Below are 12,314 nucleotides of genomic sequence, written 5' to 3'. Positions count from 1 at the left end.
TACACATTAAGTGAAGCTCGATATGCAACGAGTTACATATCTATGAAACTCCATGTTTAATTATTTAGTTCACTCCCGATTATTTACACGCAATATTAAATGTTGTTTCACATGGAAAGAGGTGAAGCAGGTGATTCTACATGTCATCCTAGTCGCTTAACACACGGGACTTTGAACGGAGCTACGGTACAAGAAACATGCAACACAAGAAATTATGCCATGAATGTGCCATGCATGCGAGTTCATAACAACACTGGCAAGAAGGAAAAGAAGCATGTGTTGTCATGGAGAACGAAAGGGAACCAAGCCGGCAAAACGGAAACAAAACCATGGCAACGTTCCTATCCCGATAACTCAACGAGATATCGGTGTCAACGAATTGGAAGCGTGTGCGTGTCATGCCAAGAATGATGGGGTGATCTCGGTTACCGGGTTCCCATGTGTCAGGCACGAAAAAAAGGACAATGTGCAACTAGCATGACATCTACAGATTGAACAACTCGCAAGACATACAACAAAGCATGCCTCAAAAAAAATCACAACCGGAAAAATATGACATGAATATGCATGGGCTGAACTGCAACATAGTGAAGCGCCCAGAATTAAATCAAACCCGAGGGGTTGAGTGTGTGTATGTGCCTAACAAAAGGAAAAAAACAATATGGCAAAGAAATTGAGTAGCCTGGGAATCGAACCCACGACCTCTAGGTGGTAAGCAAGCAAACAGACCCGTTGGGCTACCCCATGTGTTACTAACAATATAAATTAGTCAGTTTAGAAGAACTAGCTAAATGACGTAGTGCAGATGTGAATGCAAAATAAAAAGGAAACAGTGAAACAAAAAAATGTGTGGTGCATGTGATTCGAACCAGAGACCTGAGCATGCTAGCTCACACGGTTGACCAAATGGGCTAGGTGGGGCGCTGATGATCTCGGTTACCGGGTTCCCATGTGTCAGGCATGGAAACAAAGGACAATGTGCAACTAGCATGACATCTACAAATTGAACAACTCGCAAGACATACGACAAAGCATGCCTCGAAAAAAATCACAACCGGAAAAATATGACATGAATATGCATAGGCTGAATTGCAACATAGTGAAGCGCCTAGAATTAAATCAAACCCGAGGGGTTGAGTGTGTGTATGTGCCTAACAAAAGGAAAAAAACAATATGGCAAAGAAATTGAGTAGCCTGGGAATCGAACCCACGACCTCTAGGTGGTAAGCAAGCAAACAGACCCGTTGGGCTACCCCATGTGTTACTAACAATATAAATTAGTCAGTTTAAAAGAACTAGCTAAATGACGTAGTGCAGATGTGAATGCAAAATAAAAAGGAAACAGTGAAACTAAAAAATTGTGTGGTGCATGTGATTCGAACCAGAGACCTGAGCATGCTAGCTCACATGGTTGACCAAATGGGCTAGGTGGGGCGCTGATGATATAACTAGGTTCCTTTGCTAGATGAGCATACACACACGCTAAACCTGAAACGGGGCTACACACACGCTAAACATGAAACGGGGCTACACACACGCTAAACCTGAAACAGGGCTAGCCATGGCTGTGCAAACAAAATAGCAAAACCAAATGGGCTAGGTGGGGCGCTGATGATATAACTAGGTTCCTTCGCTAGATGAGCATACACACACGCTAAACCTGAAACGGGGCTACACACACGCTAAACCTGAAACGGGGCTAGCCATGGCTATGCAAACTCCTTCGCTAGATGAGCATACACACACGCTAAACCTGAAACGGGGCTACTCACACGCTAAACCTGAAACGGGGCTAGCCATGGCTGTGCAAACAAAATAGCAAAACCAAATGGGCTAGGTGGGGCGCTGATGATATAACTAGGTTCCTTCGCTAGATGAGCATACACACACGCTAAACCTGAAATGGGGCTACACACACGCTAAACCTGAAACGGGGCTAGCCATGGCTGTGCAAACAAAATAGCAAAGGGAATACTGGGATTTGAACCCGAGATCCCTTGGATGAAACCCACACGCGCTAACCATTGTGCTGAAACGGAACTTGTGGCACAACTACAAGCGTTAGCTCTTTAAACCAGCTCAAAAGCAGAGCCTTGATGCAAAACAAATGCACGAGATCTCACCAGCGTTGGTGCAGGCAGACACGGCGAGCGACAGGAGTTGCAGACAAGGAGGCGATCTCCGACGAGGCTCGCGATCGAAGGGACCTTCTGATCCAGGCCGATGGGGTGAGCAACTGGAGGCCACGTTGGAGGACTTGGCGCTCGGGCTGCAGCCTTCCAAGGAGCTGCATCGGGAGGATTGGGGGACACGTGAGACAAGGAAACACACGCATACGGAGGAGCTGCAGCCGGGCATCTCACCGGAGGCACGGGGGACGTGCGGTGGTGGGGCTCGGCTGCTCGTCAGAGCTGCGGCCGACGACCTGGTTCTGGTGCTCGAGGACAAGCTCGAGCGAAGCTCTCTCTGCACGTCTTGGGAGGCCGAGGAGCGGCGCTCACGAGGCACGATGCGAGCGTTGGAGCGGCTCCAGCGGCGTTAGGCGGCGCCAGATCCGGCCGTTGGGGCTCCATTCCCACCTTCAGAGCTCGATTCGGAGTTGGGGACGAGTGGAGCACAAGCTACGAGCTTTTGCTATTTCCATGACGGGGTGGTGCTGCTCCTGTGAACAGAGAGAGGGAGAGAGAGAGAGACGAGGTGAGAGAGGGAAGAGGGAAGAGGGAAGAGAGAAGCAGTAGGAGAGGGCAGCGACATGACCTGGGTGGTCGTCTGAGGTGCTCGGTCGGGGACGAGGAGGCGGCTCGGGCAGAGGAAGAAAAACCAAGGAGTCGACGGTGGAGGTGTTCTAGTGCCGCGAGCGACCAAAATCGGTCGAGGATGGAGACGGGGTGCGAGAGAACATGCTGGAGACGAGCTTAACGCCCCCCGGCCACGAGAACGACGACGGACGCCGACGGTTTTATTCTCTCGGGTGCTCTGTTCTTGAAGAAGGATAGAGCTTGTGGCGGCGTAGGAGGGCGGAGGAGAAGCTAGGGTAGGGCTCAGACGTCGAGGGGGTCATATACATGGCGCTAGGGAACTGTACGGCAGCCCATCTAGCGGTGCCATGGCGATCTGATGGCTGATGTATGTACGTACAGAGGTGACGTAGGTAGGACAAGGAGGAGAGGTGGGCTTGGGCTTGAAAACCGATGTAGGTAGGACAAGGAGGAGAGGTGGGCTTGGGCTTGAAGGTTTTCAACAGGTTAGTGGTTGGGCGAGCTTCTTGCTCTATCTCAAAATATTCTCTCTTTTCTATTTAAAAAATAGAAGCTTGAGAAAAAAAAGTACGGTTGGGAAAATATAGAGAGATAAATATTTTCCTTGGAACCAGAACAATGTGCAAAATTCTAAAAATGGTTGGAGGAATTTTACAGACTATAAATTCAAACAAATTCCAACTGGTCTGATTTTAAAACCCAACCAAATCAATTCCGAATGGCTTGCAATTTCAGAGGGTGACCCTACATAATACATATGATTTATGGGCACAATAGGAACATTTATTTGGGTCAGATAACATTGGCAACTAAAAAAAAAGAAAACGACTAGGAGGAAGTGGCATGGAAAATTTGGGAGGTAGGGCAAAGCATTGTGCATGAGATCAAAAATGAAGTTGGTATGACACACGAGGATGCAATGGATTGAAATAAGTTGAGAATAGGAAAATGAAGGGTCAAGGAGCAGAAGAAGAAGAAAAAAACATGAACACAATAAGGGAAGCAATCACAACAGAGATGATGGAGATGATGCATGATGCGTGATGAATGCAACAAACAAAATAAAACACACTGCGACAACGAATTAAAAGGGGAATCTTCTGGAGCGTCGGTCATGATGCGTGATGAATGCAACAAACAAAATAAAACACACTGCGACAACGAATTAAAAGGGGAATCTTCTGGAGCGTCGGTGTTGGGTTGTCACACAGGAGTAGGGTATTACGCTTCTCAGCGGCCCGAACCTGGGTAAAATGCTGTGTTATGTGTCTTCCTCGCCATCGAGTGAGTTCTCTGCCATCCCGAGCAAGTAGCAAGATAGGTGAGGCGAGCCCGAGAAAGATCTTCGTACACGCCCCTGAGTTCGAATCTTTAGGGTTTTTGTGGAGCCCGAAATCCGACACCTTTGATACAATGGGACTCTGCATCCAAATTCTGGTTTCTCTGGAACTATTTGGATATGCAAGATGAGCATAATGCGATGCGCTGCTAGTTGAAGCGTGAAGCGGACCAACAATTTGTTTCTGAAATTATCAAGACATTCTATAAGCAGATATGCTACTATGGTCTCAATTTTGTTGAGAAGCAACTCAAACGCAACAAAAATTCTGGAACCAAGGGGGCAAAGCAAGCATACAATTCAAGATTTCATTACTGCTGTCGCACAAGTACAATGTACGAAGGTGCATAGTTGAGTGCAAATTACATCGTGTTGTTGGACTAAAACTGGTAAAGGAATGAACCACAAAAATTTAAGGTGTCATATAGCTGATACGAGAAGCTTATAGCATCATCAACTTCGGGTTGCCAGCCTTCTGTCCGCCAGCGCCGCCGAAGCTCTGACATATCTGTAAAATGCACGCAAAACTTGAAAAATCAGAAGGGAGAGCACGCGACGACTATTTATTCACATGAACTTATGCATCTGGATATTTGACCAACTATGGATGATGCTTACCGGAGGAGGAAGGGGCGTGGGAGCAGAGGAAGAGGAGGAGGAAGCAGAGGAAGAGGAGGAGGAAGCAGAGGAAGGTGAGCAGCGGGATGAGGTGGATGGACCTGCGACGGCGTGGAACTGGACACCAACCTTCCTCTGCTCATCCAGTCCCACGGCAACATGGGGCGGTGACGGGCGTCAACGACATCCAGGGGGAGGAAGACGTCGCGGCTCACGCCGTGGACGATGCCCACGACGAAGCCCGTGTCATCACCGTGGGGTCGACAAGGCGGGCAAGGACGGACAAGTGGGAGACGGAGGGCGTCCTGTCGAAGTCGACGACCGTGTGCGCGCGCCGCGACGGCGGCCCTGACGCGTCGAGCGTCGCGTGGCTGCTCGCCATAGCCTAGGGAGTCACTATACCGGACCAGTAAAAAAACCACCCATCGAGTCATGCAACAATAAGCAATCCAGCGATGTAACAATACACCAGGGAGGACGCGGCATGCGTGAACGAGCTCTCAGGGTTCCGCTCTTGGAGAGTGTAATGTTCACCTTTGTTTCTAAAACCATGTTGTATGCATGTGTGTTTGAGCTGCCCTTAACAAACAACGAGGAGGATATACTAAGGCTAGCCATAGTGAGGAGTATCATACAATAATATCATGATACTATTGTATGATACTACCTTCATAATGCATAGTATATTATAAAAAAAAATATTATAAATGAACTCATTTATTGACATGCATGACACGTAGTGGCATGTATTTAAAATGTTACGGTATCTACCTATGTTACTCTAACCCTTTTTTTTTAATTGTCATGAACCTATGCCTATGCACTAGACAAGAGGTCCATTGTGCAACAACATGACAGGTGCCGTCCATGATGCTCTGGGTGGCTGTGCGCCACGACGCCTGAGGCTGCACAACAACGCTCTGGTCGCCCGCATGAATACCGGCCATGGACCGATATCGCCTCTGCACGCCGCTGCAGGTCCGTGTTGAACGAGCTAGGGTTCTTGTTCCTCCTTCGCTTCCTCCTGATTCGACTACACGGGCATTGGACCGGCGCCGTGCCATTGTTAACCTCGGCGCTTCCGCCACTTACCAGAGGTTGGCGTGGGGGAAGAGAGTGGCTCCGATACAATTGATTGAGGAGGATGTGTGTATATAAGGGGACCGAAGTTATTGTTGACCTCAGTTTCATTGAAGGACGCACTGTGCGGACCGATGTCGCGGCCGGTCAGTTTAGGAAAGTGCGCATGTGCAGGCGGACCCCCTTGCAAAAAAAATACTCCTTCAGTCATAATTTATAAAGCATGTACTAGGTCGTCAATTTAACCAACTTAATAAGAGACATATATTACAAAAAATATATCATTAGAAACTTTAGATGTTCTATAATAATCTAATTTTTATGTTAAACAATATATTTTATATAAGTTAAATTGACGACCTAGATACACGTACATGCCTTATAAACTGTGACGGTGGCAACGTCCATCCAAAAGAAACGAGAAGGGAAAAAGAGGCAGCGACCCCTACTCATGTGGTCACCCCCCAACGCAAATACACGCGACAGCTACTACCAGATAGTGGGGACCTTCCCTCCGGCAAAAAAAGCACAGCAAAAAAATGGTGGAAATCAAGCCAAAAATTCTAAAGAATGCGATTTTGTCTGCAACTCTTTGTTCCTGATCAGGCAATACTCTGAAGAAACTTGGGCAAAATATTGCCAGAACTGGGCAAATTTCTCCCCATGAAAACAACAAAGGTAAAAGGGCCCTTACAATTTTCTTGAATATTCTTTTAGTTCTAGAGCTAGTGGAACTCCCTCTCTGTACCTCCCCATGCAATATACTACAAAATTGCTTCCTGTACCAAGTGTTGCAAAACCTGAATTGAATCTTACCCCCAATCTGCCAGTTGTTCTTGCCTCCCCCTCCCCGTGTAGAACTGGAAGCTAGATATCTTGCATGTTGTCTTCCACCTTGCTTCTGCAACAAAAAGAAAAGGAAGCATAGTTATTTGGTTGTGTAGCACTGTCTATATTCTGGGTATAATAAATCTGGACAAATGACTAGTGTAGTTGCTTACAAAACTAGTTTATTCAGTGGGGGGGTGAAGCAAAGACTGGTTACTTACAAAACTAAAAGGAGATGAACCTAATTGTATAAAATAGAGATGAAGCAAAATCTAACTGCTGACAATGTCTATCTAGTTGATTACAAAAACAAAAAGCAAGAAAAGTCTGAACCTAGTAGTGAAAAAATATGCCGGCATCCTATAAAAGTCTGCCATTACACTGAGTTTGGTGTGTTGGGAACATAGTGGTGATTGCAAAAAAAATGCCCATGCTCATTGAGTTCGCTAACATGATAGAAGAAGAAAATTCTAATGTTTAATTTACATTATGTCGCTTACGTATTAATTACATCCCTAATTTTTTTTCTAATATGTGCAGATGGCTGGCCTTGATCTCAATAAGTTCCCTGATGACTGTGTTGATTGTGATGGTGGCATTATACTGCACGCAAGCTGAATTTGAAAGGGTCCCTATTTCTATTGAGGGGTGAGCGAGTCACCAGAACTGGGAACTGTTGTTGTCCAAGATGTCCTAGGTGTGAATTTTCGTGTTGCGTTAGCTTCTGCTACTGGTGTGTATGATGCTACGACAACTAAAACTACCATGCCCGTCCCTGCTGCATTGAGCCCGACTGCAACTCTGCCTAGCCATGGTGAGCAAGGTCATGTCGGTGCCGCTGACTTGTTTAGTTTTGATGAGAATGAGGTGCAATCTAGCCACATGAGCCGTATGTGGACATGGAGTTTGACACGCCTGTGGGTGCTAAGACGCATTACAATGCCTGCACTCTCTGTTGTGGGTTTGGGATAAAAGCCAACATGTCCAGGAGGTCTCCATATAGTTATATGGTTGAAAAACTGACTTTTGCGTGCAACAAGTCGGGGAAGCCTGAATACAATGATTATGTCTACACTCCTATGCTTCACAAACTATGTTCCGATTCTGAGGATTGTGGCGACGGGTAAGATCTCGGCCTAGGCGATTTGGAAGAGTGTATTGTTTTAGGCGACTAGGTCGATGGATTCGGCGATCTAGCGCACCGGGGATGGGGAAGTTTGTTAGTCAGCTTAGGCAATTTGGAAGAGTGTGTTATTTTAGGCAACTTGGACGATGGGCTAGGCGACCTAGCACACCGAGGATGGGCGAGTTTGTTGGTCGGCTTAGGCAATTTGGAAGGGTATGGTGTTTTAGGAAAATAGGTCGATGGGTTAGGCGAGCTAGAACGCCAGAGATGGCCGAGTTGGTTAGCCGACTTAGCCAATTTTGGAAGGGTTTGTTGTTTTCGGCAACATGGATGATGGGTTAGGCAACCTAGCACACGGGGGATGGGCGAGTTTGTTGGTCGGCTTAGGCAATTTGGAAGGGTATGGTGTTTTAGGAAAATAGGTCGATGGGTTAGGCGAGCTAGTACACCAGGGATGGCCGAGTTGGTTGGCCGACTTAGCCAATTTTGGAAGGGTTTGTTGTATTAGGCAACATGGATGATGGGTTAGGCGGCCTAGCACACGGGGGACGGGCGAGTTTGTTGGTCGGCTTAGGCAAATTGGAAGGGTGTGTTGTTTTGGGTGAGGCAATGTGTTAGGCGACCTAGCACGTCGGGGATGGACGAGTTGGTTGGTCAGCTTAGGTGAATTGGAAGGGTGTGTTGTTTTAGGCGACTTGGGCAATGTGTTAGACGACCTAGCATACCGGGGATGGACGAGTTGGTTGGTCGGCATAGGCGATTGGAAGGGTACGATGTTTTAGGCGACTAGGTCGATGGGTTAGGCAAGCTAGTACGCGAGGGATGAGCGAGTTTGTTGGTCGTCTTAGGTTATTTTGAAAGGGTTTGTTGTTTTAGGTGACATGGATATGGGTTAGGTGACCTAGCACATGGGGGATGGGCCAATTTATTTGGTCGGCTTAGACGAATTGGAAGGGTGTGTTGTTTTAGGCGACTTGGGAAATGGGTTAGGTGACCTAGCACACCGGGGATGGACGAGTTGATTGGTCGGCTTAGGTGAATTGAAAGGGTGTGTTGTTTTAGGCGACTTGGCCAATGTATTAGACGACCTAGCATACCAGGGATGGACGAGTTGTTTGGTCGGCTTAGGCGATTGGAAGGGTACGATGTTTTAGGCGACCAGGTCAATGGGTTAGGCGAGCTAGTATGCCAGGGATGAGCGAGTTTGTTGGTCGTCTTAGGCGATTTTGAAAGGGTTTGTTGTTTTAGGTGACATGGAGATGGGTTAGGTGACCTAGCACACGGTGGATGGGGAGTTTGTTTGGTCGGATTAGCCGAATTGGAAGGGTGTGTTGTTTTAGGTGACTTGGGCAATGGGTTCGGTGACCTAGCACACCGGGGATGGATTAGTTGGTTGGTCGGCTTAGGCGATTGGAAGGGTATGATGTTTTAGGCAACTAGGTCGATGGGTTAGCCGAGCTAGTACGTCAGGGATGGGGGAGTTGGTTAGTCGGCTTAGGCTATTTGGAAGGGTGTGTTGTTTTAGGCGACATGGTTTAGGCGTGTATTAGGTATCTCCGTCTGTGGATTAGGCGTGTGAGCGACTTAGTGATTGGATTTGATCGAGTTGGGCGTGGGATGCAATGACTATATAGTGGAGTGGTAAGTGACTCCACTCGTTTGGTGGTCGTGGGCGACTTAGTTCGGTCGGCTCGGTTTGTGGATGAGCAGGGCGACTATGAGTTGGGATTGAGACCACTCCGTTCTGGATTAGGTGTATGGGCGACTTAGTGTATTGGATTTGGTGATGCGATGACTATGAAATGTGATGGTAGGCGACTTGTGAGTTCGGTGGTCGTGGGTGTTTTAGTTTAACGCGGTCGGCTGTGTATGTGTGAAAGGGCGAGCGAATATGAATTAAGGTTTAGGTGACTCCATATGTGTATTAGTTGTTTGAGTAACTTAGTGTATGGATTTGGTCGAGTTGGGCATGGGTGCGGCGACTATATAATGGGGTAGTAGGCGACTCCATTCGTGTCATACATTAAAGTTTCCCGTGTGCATATGCAGGTTATATCAAAGGTAACATTGAAGTTTCTCATGCCATACATAAACTAGCAAACTGGAACCAGAACAAAAAATTTCCTCACGTGAACCAACATTCAGTTTCTTTATCTAATGATTTTGTGTATAACTGCCTAACTGACGCGAGTTAAAATGCAAGAGAAAATGGTAAACTTGGCTATCCCCGTATGACGAATAAAATTGCCTATCACAATTCCAGTTGTAACGGGCTAGCTTCTTGCCGCCCGATTCCATTAAGCTGAGTCAAAAAGTTGTCTTACGTATGTTTAGATGTTTTGCAGAACAAAGAAGTTCATATATAGATTTTCAGTCTTACTGCCTATGAAAACAAAGAATAAATTGTCGGTTTAGGCAACTTAACTAGTAGGTTAGGCGATTTAAGACTCCCTCCGGTGTTTGGATGATGCAAAGCTGCTAAAATGTTCAGTATTGCCATTATAGTCATACCGAACTTATCTACAGTTGCCTATCTACCAGCAGTGTTGCACTGCCTATTGTAGTCGTGCTAAAACCTACCAAAAACTGCCTACAGCAAAATTAGAAACAGCTAGATTCGAGCAGCATCAAGCCATTCAAACACTGGCATGTGATAAAAATTCAAAATTCGAACAAAATTTCCGCTAACTTCTAACTACTAGTATAACATCCAAAGGCGCTAACTGCTATGTCCAGTGTTCTATTGCCGATTATAATCTTATACTGAAGCTATCTAAATTGCCTACAAAAATATTCAATGTTGCCTATTGTAATCGTACATCAAGCCATTAAAGGGAGAACCATACCTTACACCCACGCCTGTCGTTCATGAGATTCTCAGTGAAAAATTGATGTGTGTCATATGGGATTTCCCCCCTCCCCCGTCGAGGGGTCGCGCCTATGATATCTAAACTGTAGATTTCCCCCTCCCGAGTAAGGCGACCCAACCTCCCCTCCATGGATGGCTACAAAGCTTGAAAAAAGGGAAGAAAAATCCCCTGCCCTCATTCCGCTTGACTAATTAGAGAAGGTAGAGTGCAGGAACTAACCTTCTCTCGCGGATGTAGCAGTGCGCTCCGCCGTCGTTCGTCGCCTCGCGTCAATGGCGGCACAGGCCTCTTCCTCCCTCTTTTCTCATCATGCGCGAACCGCTCGAATCAGCTGCTGATGTCCCCTCAGCGTGGTGGTTGATATGCCCGTACGAGCCTCTGTCCCAATAGCCGCAGTCGTCAGATCTTCTGGCCGGCGAACCCTTCTCTTCCTGTAGCAGTGCGGATAGAATGGAGGGGCAAGTGGAGACCGTCTCCCTGGCCGGGTCCACCTAACACGTTTCGTTCATCTCGGCCGGGGCGATGAACGGCTGGCGTGCGGCCGCTCGTGAGCAGTCTATCGCGCGTACGCACCGTCCAGCGTTTGGGTTCATTGAAATACGGAATTACACACACGTATACGGTTTGGACACGGACGCATGAAACACAAGAACCAACGTGGCAATATGGGATGATGCATTGAAGTTGTCCTTGTACACCAATTACGTCCAAAACAAACAAACAAAAGAATATGCTACGCATCCGTCGGATGATTTCTAAAAATTATCCGTCACCTAGCTATCCGTCGGATGGCGATCTAACGCCCTGCATCCCCGCCGCATGGTTCTGAAACGACGCTCGAGTTGCGGAAACTTTCGCTTTGTTGCAATAAATAAACTTTGGATCTGTTAATTCCTGAAACAACGGTCGAGTTTCAGAAACAATTTGCTTGTTGCAGAATTTTTTTCTTCGTTTTGCGGGAGAATTTTTTGCAACAAAGGTCATGTTTCAGGAATTTTTTGCAACAAAGGTCAAGTTGCAGAACCACTACCTAGCGAGCAGGGAACTCTTGGCGGCGGGCGGCCGGTGAGCTCTAGGCGGCGGGGCGGCCGGCGAGCTCTTGGCGGCGGGGCGGGGCGGCCGGCGGGGCGAAGGGGCTGCCGGCGGGAGCGGCTGGTAGCAGTGTGCGTTGGGCCGCCAGCGTCGGAGGCGAGCGGCTGGCGTCGCGGGCGGTGGGGGTAGGGAAGGGCCGGCCGACGTCGTGGTGGAGGGACTGCGGCGGGAGCGGCCGACGTCGGGGGCGAGCGGCCGCGTCGTCGCCCTCCCAGATCCGGTAGCCGCCGCCTCCTTGCAGCGAGCGCGAGCGTGCCCAGCTTCAGAACCGTTTCCTGAAACAATGCTTCAGTTTCAGGAAACGGTCTCTGCTCCGTTGGCGCGCGGATACGATCTGGGCTGTCGGTTAAAACAAGATCAATGGCCGAGGAAGCGGTGGATAGATTGTTCGGATCAACCAGCGGGAGGTAAGAATTTTCCAAAGAATATAGTAAAATATGCCAACATATTGTTTCTAAATCAACAGGATGATTCTTCACCGTTTAAGCCGTGTCGCTCGGGTGACGCGTGTCAAACATGGGCCCATGAATTCTTATCCCGTTGTTCCCAACTGTCCAATGCTTATCCCCCGCCTACCCATCCTTCTACCTCGTCTCTTTCTA

The 12,314-nt window shown here is 47.8% G+C and overlaps 1 protein-coding gene across 5 annotated transcripts; it reads right to left on the bottom strand.

The window, feature by feature from the left end:
* Nucleotides 1-4,392: 4,392 nt before the first annotated feature.
* Nucleotides 4,393-11,166, bottom strand: LOC123448525. Of its 5 annotated transcripts, none has more exons than XM_045125449.1 (3): nucleotides 10,597-10,833; nucleotides 6,613-6,697; nucleotides 4,393-4,606 (listed from the first exon to the last, which is right to left on the bottom strand). In XM_045125449.1, the coding sequence occupies exons 1-3, from the start codon at nucleotides 10,747-10,749 to the stop codon at nucleotides 4,479-4,481; spliced, it is 366 nt and encodes a 121-aa protein (XP_044981384.1). In that variant the 5' UTR covers nucleotides 10,750-10,833; the 3' UTR covers nucleotides 4,393-4,478. The 5 variants fall into 5 exon arrangements, 2 of the variants coding, with proteins under 2 accessions (XP_044981384.1, XP_044981383.1); XM_045125448.1 differs by lacking the exon at nucleotides 4,393-4,606 and adding an exon at nucleotides 5,429-5,979; XR_006631811.1 differs by lacking the exon at nucleotides 4,393-4,606 and adding an exon at nucleotides 10,840-11,123 and having other exon boundaries at nucleotides 6,346-6,697; nucleotides 10,597-10,763.
* Nucleotides 11,167-12,314: the final 1,148 nt, after the last annotated feature.

Source organism: Hordeum vulgare, chromosome 4H (genome assembly GCF_904849725.1).
Source record: "Hordeum vulgare subsp. vulgare chromosome 4H, MorexV3_pseudomolecules_assembly, whole genome shotgun sequence".
Lineage (NCBI taxonomy): Eukaryota > Viridiplantae > Streptophyta > Magnoliopsida > Poales > Poaceae > Hordeum > Hordeum vulgare.
Note: the sequence above shows the minus strand (reverse complement) of the source record. Positions and strands in the feature narration are given on the sequence as shown.

Bases quoted from the DNA above. Each gene is read 5' to 3' on its own strand.
- LOC123448525 (XM_045125448.1), bottom strand. From the start codon at position 10,749: ATGGAGGGGAGGTTGGGTCGCCTTACTCGGGAGGGGGAAATCTACAGT. The intron at 6,698-10,596 runs GTATGGTTCTCC...TTTTTGTTGCAG, and splicing joins ACGACAGGCGTGGGTGTAAG to AAGCAAGGTGGAAGACAACA. The intron at 5,980-6,612 runs GTAAGATTCAAT...TTTTTTTGCAAG, and splicing joins GAACAACTGGCAGATTGGGG to GGGGTCCGCCTGCACATGCG.